The 20,078-nt window shown below is 37.5% G+C and overlaps 1 protein-coding gene across 1 annotated transcript; it reads right to left on the reverse strand.

The window, feature by feature from the left end:
• Positions 1-316: 316 nt before the first annotated feature.
• LOC141288158 (microfibril-associated glycoprotein 4-like) lies at positions 317-2,065 on the reverse strand. The gene is made up of 5 exons (XM_073820259.1): positions 2,048-2,065; positions 1,758-1,964; positions 994-1,090; positions 649-816; positions 317-573 (listed from the first exon to the last, which is right to left on the reverse strand). The coding sequence occupies exons 1-5, from the start codon at positions 2,063-2,065 to the stop codon at positions 317-319; spliced, it is 747 nt and encodes a 248-aa protein (XP_073676360.1).
• Positions 2,066-20,078: the final 18,013 nt, after the last annotated feature.

Here is a 20,078-nt window from a genome sequence, read left to right on the forward strand (position 1 = left end):
TCCTTAAATCTGATTCGAAAGAACCTTACAAAAATTGACCTACATAAAATCTGCAAAAAAACCCTGAATAAACTATTTTAAGTCATATATGAAGCTCACATGAGCATTACCTCCTTGGCTGGTTAATACTTAAAACACACATAAACAACATACTGCTTTGCAAAAGATTTTATTGCTTCAGAATCATAGCAGACAAAGCATGCTGAAAAATTATGAATCCAATTTCAACACATTTTTATTAAAGAGGGCAATGGATTATAGATGTGGATGTGCACAAGCTGCAGTAAAGCATTTGTAAAGGATAGAAACCCGTGCTCTACATCACACGTCTGATCTTCATGATGATGGACTTCAGAGATTTATAGTTTTTCCTCCAGTGGTACCAGTTGAGCCCAACATACCCACTGCCATCATCTTTCCTCCACAAGTAAAGACCAGTAGGGTTTGCGCGATAACAACTATTGTACCAAAACGCGCCGACACCGGTTTTCATAGCGCAGTTATCGCTCGAACTATCTTGGTCTTTGTCAAAGGTGGAGAACTTTACTCCATTGTGATAACTCAAAGAGTCCCCTGTAGAAAGGAGAAACTCTCATTAGGGTCACATAACTGAAAACTGGAAAATGAAATGTGTGTAGTTTGTTTCACCTGCTCCTCCATCTACAAAGCCGCTCACATGCAGTTTGTACCCATCAGCCTCAGAGTCCACAGAGAAAGACTTGTACACAGCGTAAACCTTCTTTCCTTGAAAGTCCTCCAAATCTACTCTGAGTTTATACTGATATCTGCTGGTCAGCTGATGAAGAAACTCTAAACCTGTCGAAAACGTGAAAGGAAACTGGTTTAGTAAATCAAAGAACAAATGTCCAAATACAAAAGATATAAATCTGCATTTATACAGTGGTCCACATTAAATGTCCAAGTTTTCTGTGTGACTGTTGGTTAAATTTTTTTTTTCTCTTTTGTAGACCAAAACATTACAGAAACTCTTACCCAGCCAGTATTCGCCGCCTTTATTACCAAAACCCTTTTTATAACTCTCCCACGGCCTAAAGAAATTCACCTCACCGTCCATTCGCCTGAGAAACACCTGAAACATTTAGAAATCATTCATCTGTTTCATGCATCACAACATTGCATATCATTCTCCTATTACAACTTTTTTTTAACAAAAAACACTTTAGTTTTAAAGTAGACAGGCTTTCTTCAACAACAAATGTAGAATCTGTTGTGTGATTTCACTGGCATTACCAAACAAAGCTGCAAAAAAGAAAACTCTCATACTCCGACAGACGCACAAATAAAAGCACTGAGTGACAATTTGTATATCTTATATTTTTATACATTACTACAAAATATACAAATGAGGTCAACCCAGCGAACAGGAAATGTTCTCACAACAATTTTTAAAAGTTATATAAGTGCCATGACAAAACTTTATTTATGAAATGTTCTTATAACTTTATTAATATTTGATAAATGTTTTCGTAACATTGAAAGAAAACCTTCTTAGGACAACATTCTCAGAACGTCCTTATGATGTTTAGTACTTGATGAACGTTGCAAGAAACATTTATGTAATCTTTAAATTACATTCTAATCACAACAAGAAAAGAGGATTTTTAAAACATTCTTGCAATACAAAAATAAGTATTAAAATTAGTAGAACTAATTAGAACATTAAGAAAGTTTTTTTTTTTTTTTTTTTAAATAAGGTCTGAAGACAATAAAACACTAGCTCCAAGTGAAATGTTTACCGTCCAGTGTCCTCTGTCATTTATTCCACCGGAAACCATCTCACAGTAGACCTGCACCACTCCATCCATTGAGGTGATGGTGTACACGCCACTGCCATTTTTTCCACTCGAATAAATATCAGAGCAGTCTTTGGCAAGAAAACAATCTGATTTGACCACATCAGTCCCCATCAGCATTGGAAACAGTGCAGACAAACACAGCAACACCTGCGAGACACAAACTCAAGATCTGAGCCTGATGATTAACGTCTGACTAAATCACACTCACATTCTCACATACAGAAACTCACAATCATGTTTGTGATCATCGCTTCAGACATCCAGCTCAGAGGATCAGACGGGATCTGTACCTGAAATACCTGAAGTAAATAAAATCACTTTGTTAGAACATGAATTCTGTCATGTTCTGAAAAAAAAAAAAAAAAAACATAATTTTCAAAATTATCAGAATCAAACTCACTGTATGCGCTGAGAATCTTGTAAATGTTCAGGTGACGGATGCATCTTTAAATATCTTTCTGGTTGTCAGGATCCTCCTCTTTATCTGACTTTTACAAAAAAAAAAAAAAAATCTTAATAGGACAGTCATGGATTTCATGCCATAAAAGGACAAGGTTCTGTTCATTTCTTTCTTTTTTTTTGAGCAACCTGCTTTATCATCTTTAGAGGAATTTAAAAAAAAAATTCATCTGAAAGTGTTGGTCAAGCGATTAATCGGCAACTGATTGCAACAGACAGCTTCAGAAAAACAGTTAAGAAAACCCTTTTAAAGTTAAAGGGTTCTGATACAACCAGGTCCTGATGCTTTGTTAACATGCAAATATTCAAACATCTTTAACATGATGTTGATGACCAAACATTTGGTGACATACTATAAAATCAAGCTGATGAGCTTTCTTGTCAATGCTGGGATTCTGCAGATTTTACAAATTAGGACTTTTGTACACTGCCAAAAAATGCTTTTTGAAAAATAATAAATAAAAATAAGATTTATTTTGCTTACCCCATTGGCAGATTATTTTGCTTTTTCCAAGCAAAAACTAAACACACTAGATTTGGACTTTTTATTTATTTTTTATTTTTTTCTTAAAACAAGAAAATAATTTTTACTCGTCTAGAAAATTCTTCTAGAATTAAGATTTTTTTTATATATATATTTTGGCTGGAAACAAGACAAAAAAAAAATCTAAGTAAGAAAAGCATTTTTTTGCAGTGTGAGACCTTTTTAAGACAAAGAAAATACAATTTGAGGACCAAAAAAAAAAAAAAAGTAAAATGGCAGAATCTTGTCCTTATATGGCATCAAACACATGACTGTCCTATCAAGATTAGCTTTTTTTTTTTTTTTTTTTCTTTTTTTTTTTGTAAATGACAGATAAAGAGGAGGATCCTGACAACCAATGTATTTATGGGGGAAAAATGATGGCAGTTCGTATATGGGGCCCTTCTGGTACTACTGGAAGAACAGCTATAAATCTCTGAAGTCCATCACTATGAAGATCAGACGTGTGTTGTAAAGTTGGGCTTACAAACGCTTCAATGCAGCTTGTGCACACTTCCACAACTTTATGCATGCATGTGGATCTTTCTTAAAATATGTTGATAATCAAATCCATTGTCCTTAAAAATGTGTTGAAATTAGGTTCATGACTTTGACATGCTTTGTCTGCAGTGATTCTGAAACAATAAAAGTTCATGCAACGCAGAGTGTTGTTTTTGTTTCAAGTATTAACCAAAAGTATTAAAGGCCATGCTCGTGTGGGCTTCATATATGAATTAAAATAGTTTACTCAGGGTTTCTGCAGATTTAATGAGTGCCAATATGTGTAACAGAACCAACTGAAGGGAACCGAATATGCAGAAATTAAATTGCATTAGCAACAGTTTGAAAAATACAAATTAAAACAGGTCTCCATTATGTTTTAATTGATTTGACAAAAAAGCTAGAATATAAAAATAACTTCTGCCTTCTCATCACACTTCAAAAACAACAACAAAAATAAATAAATAAATAAAAACAAATATATAAAAAAGTACTGCTCTTCCTTAGTATTCTTGTTTTCCAGTGCAAAGAAAGTTTAAAGCAAAATGGCAAAATGACATGTTTTTCTCCAGTGAGCCTCCTTGCACAGACCTGTGCAAGATCAGGGAGGAAAAGGAGCAGGTCCTGCTGGTTGTGGCATGTTTGCCCACCCGGACCTGGTTCTCTGAGGCCATGCTCCTCATGACAGCCCCTCCCTGGAAGATCCCCCTGAGGAAGGACCTCTCAAGGGGAGGGCACGATTGGAACCCACATCCCGATCTGTGGAACCTACACGTGTGGCTTTTAGATGGGACGTGGTAGACCTCACTGGCCTTCCCCAGACTGTGGTAGATACTATGACTCAGACTAGAGCCCCCTCATAGGGGGTTTATTTATTTGGGTTTCTCTCGCCGTGAAGACCCACAGAGATGCTCGGTCAGAGTGTTGCTCACCTTCCTGCAAAGAAAGTTGGAGCAGAGGCTGTCCCCCTCCACTTTGAAAGTGTTTGTCCCAGCTATTGCGGCATTTCATGTTGCAGTTGATGGTGCATCCCTAGGGAAGCATCACCTGGTTGTCAGGTTCCCAAGAGTTGCGAGGAGGACTAACCCTCCCAGACCACACCTTGTTCCCTCTTGGGATCTCTCCATGGTCATCAAGGACCTCAGGGGAGCTCCCTTTGAGCCGCTCAGTTCAGTCAAGCTAAAAAAAACTGTGGCTTGAGACTTCGCTTCTGACTGCACTGACCTCTATCAAAAGGGTTGGGGACCTGCACACATTCTTAATCAACAAAGCATGCCTGAAGTTCGGCCCAGCCAACTCTCACGTGACCTTGAGACCTCGGCCTGGTTACGTGCCTAAGGTTCCCACCACGCCCTTTGGGACCAGGTGGTGAACTTGCGAGCTCTGCCCCGGAAGTGCACACCCGGCCTTGGAACTGTCGTGACCCGTTCATGCACTCCGCGTTTACGTGGACTGCACACAGAGCTCCAGAAGCTCTGAACAGCTCTTTGCCTGCTTGGCCGAATGCTGTCTCCAAACAGAGGTTGGCTCATTGGTAAGCAGATACCATCATCTTGGCCTACGATAGTCAAGGTATCCCCTAGGAGTTTGAGTTTACTTCACATGCCTCCTGCTATGCACTGGCGCATGGCGCGGACATATGTAGCGCTGCAGCCTGGGTGACACCCAATACCTTCGCAAGGTTCTATACCTTTCTATACCCGTGTCCTCCCATGTGTTAAGGTAATTTGCGGGAGGACAGTTCATTGTTGGCTTGCTGCACCACTCCTTACGGATCCATGCACCGTTTCACCAGATGTTCCCCCAGGGGAACTCTGGGACCTCTATGTCCTGCAGCCCGGACTAGGATGGAGTAGTCTGTGACTGTGCTCTGCAAGCACCTTGACCAGCAACATGACCAGATAAGGACCAGCATAAACCAGCTAAGGACCAGCATTAACCAGCAAAGGACCAGCATTATCCAGCTAAAACCAGCATCTCAGCATCAAAACCTACCTAACCAGCATATGCTGTTTTTTCAACAAGGTTGTATTTAGTCTAGTCATCCGTGTCTTGATTCCCTGCCTGGTTTATCTCATCCTGTCTGTTTCTCTGCCTGCCCTGGATCTCTCGTCTGTTTTGGATTTACCCTTCGTCTTAATCCTGTAACTCTACTTTGTTCAGCTACCATCATGGCCCCTGGATGAGCTTTGAAGAAACAAACAATCCAAGATCGTCAAAAATCTAATCCAGCGGAGTTAGGGACGTACGAGGAACTGACCCCCTGATGTTTTATTTGTATCCAGAATAAGGCAATGTGAACATCAAGGAGAGCTTAGACTCAGACGTCACGCCCATGGACCGCTGGCTGAATGTCTGATGCATAGCGCACACAAAATTTGAAACACTTAAGGAGTTCTGAAGTCGTCATCAAATTAGTTGAATTATACAGAATTTCCAGCTACCATCTTTTTATAAAAATCTTTTTAAAATATGGAGCTTGTTTCGGATTCAGAAGGCCGAAAGTTCTTACTCTCTGTATTGGCTTTTAGAAGAACCTTTGATACTTGGAGCGCATTTAGATTTAACTGACAACAGCAACTTTTCTGGGTTTGGTTCTGCACTTCTAAGATCAAAGACTGTTACGTTAGGGCAGATGCTGACTTTGACTGGCCCTAATCTAGAGAATGCAGAAATGGTATCTCAACATTTGGGTTTTAGGTCTGTTCGTCTTATTTTTTGTTATTTGTCAAAACTGAAAGCAGCCCTTACAGCTGAGGAGGGGAAGATGTTAAAAGATTATTATTCTGGGGTGACTTCTCCTAATGAGCAAGATTTATTCCCTTGTCTAACGATTGCACCTATTCTTGATGAACATACAGTTTTGTTTTTTTTCAAGATTTGGGATTCCTTGTGGTTGGACTTATTGTCAACAAAAGGAAATTTGTTGTACTGAGCATGTGTTATGAGTTTTAATAAGAAAAGCTTTGAAGGAAAGGTTGATACACCATGGCGCCCTTTTTTTTGGGTTGAGTGAAAATGCAAAACCTGAATGGAGATCTCTGTATAAACCGCCATTAGCTAAAAGGGGAGGGGATACAGTGGAGAATCCTTCATGGAATTATTGCTGTCAATTCTTTTATTTCAGTACTAAATCCAGAGGTTAGCTCAGAATGCCCATTTTGTGCTCAAAGAGAGACAGTTTTTCATGTTTTTTTGCAATGTTCAAGATTGAAATCAATCTTTACATTGTTGGAAGAATTCTTCACTGACAAGTCCATTTTTGCAAGATTCAAAAGAAAAAGCTGTTTGTCCAGACCAAAAGTCCCAACCTTTTGCAAAATGGCACAAGCAACTTTCTTCCAACTGACATCGGCTGCACCATCAAATAGTCTCTGTAAAAACTTAAAACGAAAGGCTGCAGTTCTACTCTGTAGATGTACCAGTCCTTGTCCTCCTTCTTCCCTTGGTAGGTACAAACACTCCGTTGTACCCAGTGTAGTCTATCCCAGAAGTAGTCCACAAGAACGGCTTGAATCCTTGTCAAAAGTTCAAGAGGAGGATCCACACAAGCCAACCTATGCCATAGGGAAGACGCAACCAAATTATTTATAACAAGAGTACGTCCTCTGTATGACATATTGGGTAACAGCCATTTCCATTTTTCTAGACGTCCCTTAATTTCCTCAACAGCCCCTTCCCAGTTCATCTGTTTAATCACAGTGTCCCCAAAAAACACTCCTAAATATTTTATACCAGATCTTCCCCAAGTTAGCCCATCAGGAAGTTTCAGTTAGCCATCAGCCCACCGACCAACCAAAAGTGCCTCGCATTTTTTTATATTTATTCTAGCAGAAGACAAAGGCATAAAATCATTGATTAAATTAAGTAAGGTCTGTATATCATTTCCCCCCCTAATAAAAACCATAACATCATCTGCATAAGCAGACAGACAAATGATATTTTTTTACAATTAGGCAGGCACATCTTTAATCTGATTTGATGTAACAGTGGTTCAATCAGTGGTTCAATCGCCAAGGAATATAACATCCCAGATAAGGAGCACCCCTGTCTAATGCCCCTTTCAACCTGGAATGGAGCACATAAACCGCCATTAATCTTCAGTATACTCTCAACTTCACTATAGAGTACCTTGACCATTCCTATAAATTCTAGACCAAAACAAAAGGCTTTTAACGTTTTCCATTGATAGAGATGCTCCACTCTATCAAAAGCCTTCTCCTGATCCAAGGAAATCAGGCCAAAATCTAAATTTTATAATTTAGAATCTTCTAAAACTAAGGAAATATTATCGAAAATGAATCTACGAGAAACACAATAGGACTGATCCGGGTGTATTACCTGATCCAACACTCCAGACAAGCGGTTTGCTAGAGCCTTGGAGAGCAATTTATAATCAGTACAAAGAAGTGAGATGGGACGCCAGCTCTTAATATCAGTCAAATCACCTTTTTTAGGTATAATAGTGATTATTGCTCTGCGGCAACTCAAAGACATCGTACCTTTAGACAAACTGTCACTCAGTACCTGCATCAAGTCCAACCCCAGCTCTGTCCAGAAGGATTTATAAAAATCAACTGGGAGCCCATCAATTCCAGGAGCTCTCCCAGACTCCATGCCTTGCAGGGCCTTATACAGCTCCCCCAAGCTCAAAGCACCTGAGAGAGCTGCATTACCCTCTTCAGACATCTGTGGAAGGGAGGCAAAAAAATGACTTTTTTCACCATTCCCTGGCTCGAACTCACTTCTATAAAGGTTCTGATAAAAGCAAACCGCTCTCCTTCGAATGCTAACAGGATCCAGCAACACCTGGCCATCATCAGAGCGTAAAGCCTGAATTAAACGCCTCAGCCCATTCTTTTTTTCAAGGCTAAAAAAGTATTTGGATGGCACATCCATCAGTAGATCAGGTAACAAAGCTTTTTTCTTTAAACTTAACTCTAAAAAAGAATGATCTCCAGTTGTATCCGCTAACTGCTGACAATTAATTAACTCAGTGTCTAGGCTCTCTAAAGATTGTTTTAACTCTCTAGTTACATTGAGAGTATACTGTTGACAGAATTGTCTAATTTGAACCTTGCCAAAGTCCCACCACTGTTGTATAATTTGGAATTCAGGTTTGGTCTTCCTGTAATTCTCCCAAAAAGAATCCCTAAAAAAAATTATCACTCAAAGAGACATTAAAATGCCAATAAGCACTTTTTGGTTTAATAGACTTGAACACAAAGCTACATTGCACCATCATATGATCAGATAAACATACTGGAATAATTAAACAATTATTTAAAAAAATTAAGCTGATGCTTAAAACCATAAAACCTATCTAATCTAGCAAAAGATATCACATTATCCCTTGTATGAACCCATGTGTATTGTCTCTCATTTCCATTTAACTGTCTCCAAATATCAACCAGTTCATGCTTTTTAATAATATGGATAAGTTGTTTTTTAGAAGGCAAATGGGGTTCAATATGATTCCTGTTAAGCATACCCTCAGTACAGTTAAAATCTCCACCCAAAACTAAAAATTCCTCAGATGAACAATTTTGCAAAGTAGAACAGAGTAGATCTAAAAAAAAAAAACATTCTTTCAACTGCAGCAGTTGGAGCATACACACAAATAAAAACATAAACATTACTCTCAAAACAAACTCTCACTTTTAAAAGTCGACCTTTAACAATTTCTTCATAGTCATAAGAAATTGGAATAAAACTTTTTGCGAACAAAACAGCAACTCCAGGGGCCTCATTTATAAAGACTTGCGTAGAAACCATCCTTGATTTTATCTAAGAACTTTTCTGATTTGATCGTAAGAGCGATTCAGAGAAAACGAACGTACCACGAAATCCATGCGTACGCCAGTCATTCGGTTATAAATCACAAATGATCGTGGAATTGTGTGCAGCTGAATGTTCCGCCGTCGAAACGCCCCTCCTTAATTAATTAACATATAAAATGAGCTCATTCCTAAAGCAAAAACTCTGTGACAATGGCAAGAAAAAAGGAGCGCAAGAAATCAAATTATAGTGAGGCTGAACTATCTGCAATACCAGGCATTACCACAAGGAAACGGTCGTACGCCAAGCTGGAATCTGACGTGGAGATAAGTACTTTTCCACGTCAAAGACGGTTTTTATAAATCTGTACTTTGACGTGGATTTGATCGTACGAACACTCTAAGATCAAATCAGTGCGTAAGAAAGTTTTATAAATGAGGCCCCAGCTCTTGTTGAGGTATGGTGGCTCAATATAGAGATCCCCTCAAACTCCATTGCCCAACTATCAGCATTTCCACCATCACTGTGTGTTTCTTGCAGCATTATAACATCAATATTTCTTTGTTTAATCATTTCATATAACATAGCTCTTTTCTTAATGTCCCTGGCACCATTCATATTCAAGGTAGCCATGCGTACCTCACTCATGGTGATAATAAACAAAAAGAGCAAGCATCCACCAAAACGCAACAGATCTAAAACACCCCTTTGATTTCTAAACATCATTATTTAATTCTTTGTTTAAGTTCCTCACAATTTTCTTCAACCGATATACCTCTTTGTTAGTGAAACCACCCTCTGTCATCAGATTCCTTGTTTTTTCAACAAATTGTTTGATATCAGGAAAATATTCCTGAACACAAACACCTCTCTTATTTTTAGTTGATTTAAGAAACAACTTTATATCTTCAACATCATAATTCCGACTAGAAAAGTCATTCTGAGACAGCACCACACTAGAGTCTGACAACTCACTGTCACTCTCAGTCTCTTGGTCAACACTAACTTGAGAATCAGGTTTTTTAAAAACCTTTGCATCTTGAGAGTTATCCCTCTTCTTCTTTTTTTGGGGCACTTTGAACATATTTTGTTCTACCTCCATATCTACATAATTCACCTCACAAACATTCTGCAACATCGATGCGGTAGTGATCTCTATAGCATCACAAGCCTGCTTGTTTACGGAGCTCCCAGACTCCTGTACCCCATCCACAGAATCACTAGCTGATAGCACTGCATCTACCGCGTGCGAACATTCCTGATTCACCGCGATTGAGCCAACTTCCACAACACTAGCAGTGACTGGTCCCTTCCCCGTGACCGACTCTATCTCAATTCGGCTCATCCCCGGTGTCTCCGAGCTCTCCGGACCGGCCTCAGTCACTTTACTCGTACTGGGAGCAGGCTCAGCATTCCCTCCCTCAATAATTTCGTTCTCCTTCAATTTATCAGGACAGTTTCGAATTAAGTGCCCAAATTTTCTGCAGCCCAAGCACCTTGTCTTTGCAGTCGTAACAAATATTACATATTCAAACCCATCAACTTTGAAACTGAGTGACAAATCTAACTCGGCATCATCCTGCACTATCATGTACGCGAAACGCCTAAAAGAAACAATGCATTTCAAGAGAGGGGAAACACTGCTAATCGGAATCTTCTTAATTGGAGAAACTACTCTGCCATAACGTGACAACGTATTAGTTAGTATGTCATCGCTAAGAAAAGGGGGGACATTTGATAAAGTAACTCGTTTTGATGGTTGCGAGAGGGGGAGAACAGAAACAAACTCACCGCCAATCACCACACCATGCTCAACTAATTCATTCGATCTCTCAATACTATTTAGAAAAATCACCATGGCATTGTTCATTCTGGAGGCAGACAGAACACAAAAATGCCCCACAACTTCACCAACAGCCATGCAACAATCCTCAACACTCGCGGTAGACACTACTTTAATCGCGTGGCGCCATGTTAGCGCACTCAGAGCTTGCACACCTGAGGCCGCCATGCTTCCCTGATAAACCAGGTAGCACACGGCCCAACTACAAGGACAAAAAAAAGAGACAGCAAGAAACCCAGCAGACAAAGAGAGAAAAGAAGGAAGAACCGATCCACTCACCCACGCTTCCACAACCACACCGGAAGTGACTGAGACACAAAGAACACTTTTTACACACCATCTTTGTTCAAAAAACATAACGTTTTTTGTTGCTTTAAAGCAGGGGTGCTCAACCCTGTTCCTGGAGATCTACTATCCTATAAAGTTCAGCTCCAACCCTGAACCAACACACCTGAACCAGCTAATTAATCTCTTAAGTAGCACTTGATAATTACAGACAGCTGTTTTGGAGCAGGGCTGGAACAAAAATCTGCATGTAGGTAGATCTCCAGGAACAGGGTTGAGCAGCCCTGCTTTAAAGTAACGAAAGTCAACTAAAACTCTTGACTTAACCAAGATTGAAAAGAGCATTGTCACATCTGTGTCCACATTTCCTTCCATTTTTCTTTTTCTACTTAAATAAATTGCCATTTTCGCTTGGCCTAGCAAGAAGTTGAGCAATTGACATTCAAAGGAATGTTTTTTCGAATACTTATAACCACAAATAAAAGTTTTCATAGAAAACAATTCACCAAAACGTATAAACAGATCTTGTAACAAAGAAAATAAAGGTCTCAATCTGCTACAATGCATAAAAGCATGAAACACTGTTTCTCTTTGTAAACAAAAAAGACATCCTTGATTAACTTCTCGATTCATTATTGAAACAAACGCGTTGACAGAGATAATACCATGTAAGACTCTCCACTGTAAATCACCTGTTTTTTTTCTTAATGGTGACTTGTAAAGTGCCCACTCAGGTCTGACAGAGAGAGAGAGAGAGAGAGAGAGAGCATGTTGCAACCTTTGTTATGCTTGGAAGCAATCATTAAGTTAAGCACTCTAAATGTATTTAGGAAAAAACTTCATTATCAATGTATTGCTAAGTAATGTTTCTGTGCTAGCATTTTTAAACATTAATGATGAGTGGAGAACAAACATTCTATTATTGTTACTGGATGATCGTTTGTTCATAACTTTGAGAGAACCTTGCCAGAACGTTCTGAGAATGCTCCCTTATAGTTGGGCAAGCAGTACGTTTTTATAATAGTACATTTACTTAAGTCAGTTTTGTACTTTTTATTTGCCATAGTTAAATTGTATTATAAAAGCCGTTTCTCTGCAGTTTACATTAATTACTCAACTTCTGCTAAAGTTGCAAGTGATTTGAATGGGTGCAAAGTTAAGCGAAATGAACCAACTTCTCCTTCTGTGACAGCTGACCAGTGACTTAATGAAAAAATGATCAAGATAGGCTCACCATCGCTAGATCGCTGGCATGATGAACTTGAAGCACAACAATGACTCCACTTCTCATAACAGATGTTTTGAAATTGTTCCATTATCATGAAATGTTGACATTTTGACCTCATGTCCAAGCAGCACTAGATGAACTTCAGTCATCAATTAACTGCTGAAAATTTGTTAGGTCTATTTAACAGAAACACAGCAGACCTCAGACCCCTAAACCTGTGCTGTTGCATGCATAAGTGAAACAATGTCAGGTTTAAGACTCAATCAGTTTAATGATCTTATCTGTTTATTTGTCTACGTTTACTGGAGGAGCAAATGTAGCTGGGGAAAACAAACTAGAGGTTTTTCGCACTGCCTGCCGTGAACGTGCCCTATCATATAGAAAAGCATTAAAAATTGCTAGATCTGATTACTTTTCATCCCTTTTAGATTAAAACAACCATAACCCTGGGTATTTATTCAATACAGTGGCTAATTTAACAAAAAATAAAGCATCCAACAGGCATTGACGTTTCCCAACAGCACAGCAGTAATGACTTTATGAACTACTTTACTTCCAAGATTGATAATAGATCTCCCGAGGAACACTTCCACTCATTCTCTACTATAGCTGAAAAAGAATTGTATAAACTTGTTAAATCATCTAAACCAACTACATTTATGTTAGACCCTATTGCATCTAAGCTACTAAAAGAGGTGCTTCCAGAAGTCATAGATCCTCTTCTGAATATTATTAATTGGTTAATGTCATTAGGATATGTCCCCAAAACATTCAAACTGGCTGTTATTAAGCCTCTCATTAAAAAAAACACAACTTGACCCCAACAAATTAATTTCTGTGAAGCTTTCCAGTAAGGTTTTAGACCATATCATGGTACTGAGACTCCTCTTATTAGAGTTACAAATGACCTGCTCTTATCATCTGATCTGGGTTGTATCTCTCTATTAGTGCTCCGTTTAATACTATTGACCACAGCATTCTTTTTGAATAGACTTGAAAATTATGTTGACATTAGTGGAAATGCATTGGTATGGTTCAAATCGTACTTATCTGACTGCCATTAGTTCGTGGCAATGAATAAAGAGGTATGTCATTCAGAAGTGCAGTATGGAGTACCTCAAGGCTCAGTACTAGGGCCATTACTTTTTATGCTTTACATGTTACCCTTGGGAGATATCATCAGGAAACATGGTGTTAGCTTCCACTGTTATGCTGATGATACTCCGCTCTATATTTCTTTGCGGCCCGGCGAAACATACCAATTTCAAAAACTAACGGAATGCATAGATGATATAAAAAAACTTTATGATGAGTAACTTCTTACTGCTAAATTCTGAAAAAACAGAGGTGTTCATTATTGGACCTAAAACACTGTCTAATACTTAATGGTTGCTCTGTCAATTCTTTGTCATCAGTTAGGAACCTGGGTGTCCTATTCGATAGCAATCTTTCCTAAGGCACATTTCTAGCATTTGCAAAACCGCATTTTTTCATCTCAAAAATATATCGAAATTACGACCTATGCTCTTGATGTCAAATGCAGAAACGTTAATTCATGCATTCATGACCTCAAGGATAGATTATTGTAATGCTTTATTGGGTGGTTGTTCTGCATGTTTAATAAACAAACTCCAGCTGGTCCAAAATGCAGCAGCTAGAGTTCTTAATAGAATCAGAAAGTATGACCATATTAGACCGGTTCTGTCAGCACTGCACTGGCACCTTATTAAACATAACAAATGACTTGTTGGAATTTTAGACCATTCCTCAGTACAGAACGGCTAGAAATTCTTCAAGTCATGAGCCCAATTTTAAGACAAGAGGGCAAGGGATTTTTCAGGACCTGAACTTTTATACATACATACATACATTATATATATATATTAGGGCTGTCAATCGATTAAAAATTTTAATCGCGATTAATCGCATGGTTGTCTTGAGTTAACTCGCGATTAATCGCACATTTTTATCTGTTCTAAATGTACCTTAAATTAACACCTTTTAACGTTTTTAATACTCTAATCAACATTGGCATGGACAAATATGGTTGCTTTAAGCAAATATGTGTTTATTATCAGTGAAACCATACTTGACTAGACTAACTTGTTTCAAATGTCATAGATGTTTTTCAAATAACTTGTTCATGTCTATTAGACACATGAAAAAAAAAAGAACATAGACATACCAGGTTCCCATTACTGCTCTTTCTTTGCACTGAGCAATTTACTCACACAAGCCTGTTTACATTATTTGCAGGACAGGGCAGCTCACAAACTTCAGCTCAAAATCTACATTTATTATTACATTTGTTTGCCTCTAGGTGCCCACATACTGTCATTTGATGCAGCCAAGTTCTCAAGTTCTTGTTTTGATTTAATATGTCTGTCATCAGACAACCAAAGTAATATGAAATCATAACTGAAAAAAATCCTGAATTATGATCATGATTCAATCACTGAAAAGAATCATTTACCGTCATCTGGACATAAGTCACTATTCCCTGCATTATTATCGTTGTTTTTAACTTCCTGTTTGAATGCCTTCAGGATCCTTTGACTTTTTAGGAGTTTAGCCATTTAAAGTTATTTGATCCCAAAAACCTGCTTCTTTTATGTTTTAATGTATTGTTTTGGTTATAATGTACTGATTGGAGAGCCTGGTCTCATGCAAATGCAAATGCGCACTAGCACGACTTTCTGTTTCTATTTGGCGTGCTATTAACAAGGTGAAATTAACTTTGGCGTACATATGATATGCAATTATGCATGTGTTTGACGTGCATTTAATACGCCGTTTTCGCGTGCATACTCGTATGTGGCTTTACGCATCAACCCCACAGCAACAATCCTAACGTAGCCCGACTCCGCTTGCATTCATTTAAATATGCCAGAAGTGCCGGTACGCAAAAGGATAAAATACAGAAGTACCTGCGTACCGGCCCACTTCAAGCACTGGAATGAACATAACATCTGTTTTAACTGAAAGCGCTGCTCCACTGCCGCTCGCTGAACAGAGCAGACGCAGATATAAAGAGAGGGAGGTGCGCGCGCATTGGGAGACCTCACGCACGTTCAGCAAAACCGAAGAGCCTCAGAAACTATATTAGTTTTGACAGCCCTAATATATATATATATAGTTTTTTTTTTTTTTTTCTCATTGAAGACAGTATGAGTTAATATATTTGTGCTTACCATTCATCTCAAAATTAGTACTGATCAAAAGTAGGCACACATGAAGAAAAGAACAAGAATAAAGAAGAAAAACTACAAGCAGGTAGCAATCATACGTCACTGGTTTCTAAAAAATAAATTCGAGGCAATGGGGTGTATGCATTTTTCCTAGTGTGAAGCAAATGATTCCAGTTTTTCATTCACAGAAAAACTATAATATCTAGGGGCTTTATACATTAAGGAAAAGTATTTAGTATAAAGTATTTAATATTCTTATGAGTATTTAGTACTTATTTAGTTGGCCAACATTTACAACACACAAAAACATATTGCTTTGATAATATTGCTTTTATTGCTTCAAAATCAAACAAGATAGAGCTGACAGACCAGATGGTTGTCAAATGGCATAAAAGCAAACAGAAATGTTCAAGACATAAACCCATTTTATGTAAAAACACTTTACAGGCAACTGTTATTTATTTTCTATCAGTATGAGTGAAACAATTTCCAATAATTCAATGAAATGTTTAGTTATAAAATTATGCCTTTGTCACCATATTTTATGAAAGATCCACATGCATGCATAAAGTTGTGGATGTGCGCACAAGCTGAAGGAAGCGTTTGTAAGCCCTGACTCTACATCACACGTCTGATCTTCATGATGATGGACTTCAGAGAATTTAGGTTGTTCTTCCAGTGGTACCAAGTGGCTCCAAATTTATTTTCTTTACTATTTTTCTCCAACAAATAGTGACCAGTGGGGTTTGTGTTATAACATTTGTTGTACCAAAACCCTCCTTGATAGCGTTTCATAGCACAGTTGTCTGCTGAAAGGTCTTGGTCTTTGTCAAAAGTGGAGAACTTCATTCCATTGTGAGAACTCAAAGAGTCACCTGCAGAAAGGAGAAACTTTTATTATAAAGACACTTTCATTTGAATGTTTAATAATTATATATATTTTATATATATTGTCTTGTTTTACCTGCTCCTCCATCTACAAAGCCGCCAGTGGTGTCAAAAGTATTCACATTCATTACTCAAGTAGAAGTATAGATACTAAGATTTAAAAAGACTTTTGTAGAAGTTGAAGTATCAACTCAAGCTTTTTACTCAAGTAAAAGTATAAAAGTACTGGTTTCAAAACTACTTAAAGTAAAAAAGTAAAAGTAATGTAAGGAAAAAAATGCCATTAAGGACAAAAGCTTAGGCCACGCCACAGGGGCATATTGTGCACTACCCCACCTCCCCAAAAACATTTCTAAAGGCCATAGTGACTATGTTATATTAAAATGTTAATGTTGAAAAATTTGGAATGCACTAGGCTACCTGTTTTAGCTGCATATTTGCCCATTGAAAATAAACGCATTTTATTACAATGCAAATGCATTAAAGAACCATCAAATAATATTAGATACTGAATTCAAATGCAACTTTTATTAATAATTTATACAATTAATAATTTTTGTCACATAGAAATGCATGCAGTAAAGCATTGATTTTGAGCTAGAATGCGGGACTTTTATTGCTAATAAATTCTGTAAAAATTACTTACTTTTGTAGAACACAAAAGATATTTTGTAGAATGTAACCAAACATATTTGTTTACCCTTGATTTCTACTCTATAGACACAATTTTTGAATTTCTCAAAGTATCTTCCTTTATGTTCCACAGAAGAAAGAAGTTCATACAGGATTGAAATTACATGATGTTGACTAAATAATGACATTTTTTTTATTTTTGGGTGAACTGTCCCTTTAAGAACTTTAATATTTGTAGTAAACACCTCATTTATATAAGGCACTGATATTTATCTTTAATCAGGCTCTTACTGAATTAACATTTTACTGAATTAACATTATACTGTAAATGAATTACAACTTAATATTTAAAAAGAAAGAAATTTTTGCTTAAAATCCATATATTAACTGACTAGTATTAGTAAGATGTCGTCACAAGAATAAAATTACAATGGTTATGTTTTTTTTTTAATAATTCATAATAACTATTAAATTTTTTATAAAAAAAAATGACAGTAATTATGTATTGACGTTTATCACTTTACCTCCTCATGCAGCTGTTTTCAGCAGTCCAGCAGATACAGAACCTTTAATGTTCTCATATCACACAATTGCCTAACACAATTCTGTGTTAAATCTGAATGCGTCAAGGAACTTCAACTTGCGCCATTTATCATCACTTTGAATCGCGCTGTGCGGGTGACTGATTCCGCCACTTCACACTTTTGGGCTATTTGCAGTTTCGAATGTCATTTAAAATAGCGCATAATATGCGGGAGGTCTGCCTCTCTTCGGCGATCGGCCCACTACTCCACCGGCCCTCCGGGAATGTACCGGTTCTCCCCGATGGCCAGGAGTGTGACGTGATTTGTGTCATGTCACGTGCAGGTGTGCTGGATCGCGTACAAACCAATAGGGTGTCGGAATGGTATATGTTTATACTTCTCATCCAACCACAACCAAATTCACTCTGTCTGGATGGCGCGATTTATCTGGATAGGTTTTCTTTTTTTTTGAACGATGACATGAATGAAAACTAGCCGAAAAAAAAATAGGAGTAACGAGTCTATTTTTAAAATGTAAGGAGTAGAAAGTACAGATAATTGCGTGAAAATGTAAGGAGTAGAAGTAAAAAGTCGTCTGAAAAATAATTACTCCAGTAAAGTATAGATACCCAAAATTTCTACTTAAGTAAGGTAACGAAGTATTTGTACTTCGTTACTTGACACCTCTGAAAGCCGCTCACATGCAGTTTGTACCCATCAGCCTCAGAACCCACAGAGAAAGACATGTACACAGCGTAAGCCTTCTTCCCTTCAAAGTCCTCCAAATCTACTCTGAGTTTATACTGATATCTGCTGGTCAGCTGGTGAAGGAACTCTAAACCTGTTAAAACATGAAAGGAAACTGGTTTAGTAAATCGAAGAACAAACATCTAAATACAAAGAAAGTGTCTGATTGTACAGTTTTTAATCTTTTTTTTTTTTCCCAAAATGTCACAAAACACTCACCCAGCCAGTATTCGCCTTCTTTATTACCAAAACCCTTTTTATAACTCTCCCACGGCCTAAAGAAGTTCACCTCGCCGTCCATTCGCCTGACAATCACCTGAAATATTTAGAAATCATTTACTGCTTTCACACATCACATCATTCATCTATCACATCTATTATTTACTTCTTACGACAATAAAAAAGCCTCTTTTTTTAAAGTTTACATGCTTTCTTTAGCAACAAATTCTGTAAATTCTGTTGTGTGATAATAGTACAGTGTGTGTATGCAATGTATGTGTGTATATATATATATATATATTTTATATATTTTTTTATAGATAGATAGATAGACAGACAGACAGACAGATAGATAAGGTTTGAAGATAGATAGATAGATAGATAGATAGATAGATAGATAGATAGATAGATAGATAGACAGACAGACAGACAGACAGACAGACAGACAGACAAGGTTTGAAGATAGATAAATCTTTTTATTAATCTTTTGAGAGAAAACTTTCTTAAAACAACATTCTCGGAAGGTCCATATGATGTTATTCGTACATGATAAACATTGTAAACATTTACGTAAGCATTAAATAACGTTCAAATTACAACGTAATTTGAGAAACTGGATATTTTAATGGCCTTTTGAATAAAAAAATTTATGTTCAAAAAACATTTTGGGTGAAAAAGGTCGAAAAACATTGTAAAGAAACATTTTTGTAGCATTTCGATAATCACGACAAGAAAAATTTACATTTGAACTTTTTTAGAGTATTAATAGTAAATGTTCAAAAAATGTGTTTTGGGTGAAAATAAGTTGGGGAAAGTTACTTTTAAAGATGCATTACAATTTTGCGTTACTCCCTAAAAAAGTAATTATGTTAGTTACTTTTTCATATCTGGGCTGGCTTGCTTGTTCCTCATTTATTATTATTTGAAAAAGTAACTCAAGGTCTCAAGCTGCATGGGAATCACACTGAGTTGCATCTGCTGATAAAATTAGCTCAAATTGAAATACGTACCGCCCAGTGTCCTCTGTCATTTATTCCACCAGAGGCCATCTCACAGTAGACCTGCACCGCTTCATCCATTGAGGTGATGGTGTACACACCACTGCCATTTTTCCCACTCGAATAAATATCAGAGCAGTCTTTGGCAAGAAAACAATCTGATTTGACCACATCAGTCCCCATCAAGACAGGAAACAGTGCAGACAAACACAGCAACACCTGAGAGACACAAACTCAAGATCTGAGCCTGATGATTAACGTCTGACTAAATCACACTTACATTCTCACATACAGAAACTCACAATCATGTTTGTGATCATCACTTCAGACGTCCAGCTCAGAGGATCAGATGGGATCTGTACCTGAAATACAGTAAATAAAATCAACTTTGCTAGAACATGAACACGCAATCTGTCATTTTTCTGAAAAAAAAAAAGAATCAAACTC

The sequence above is a fragment of the Garra rufa genome, chromosome 16 (assembly GCF_049309525.1).
Source record: "Garra rufa chromosome 16, GarRuf1.0, whole genome shotgun sequence".
NCBI classification, from domain to species: domain Eukaryota; kingdom Metazoa; phylum Chordata; class Actinopteri; order Cypriniformes; family Cyprinidae; genus Garra; species Garra rufa.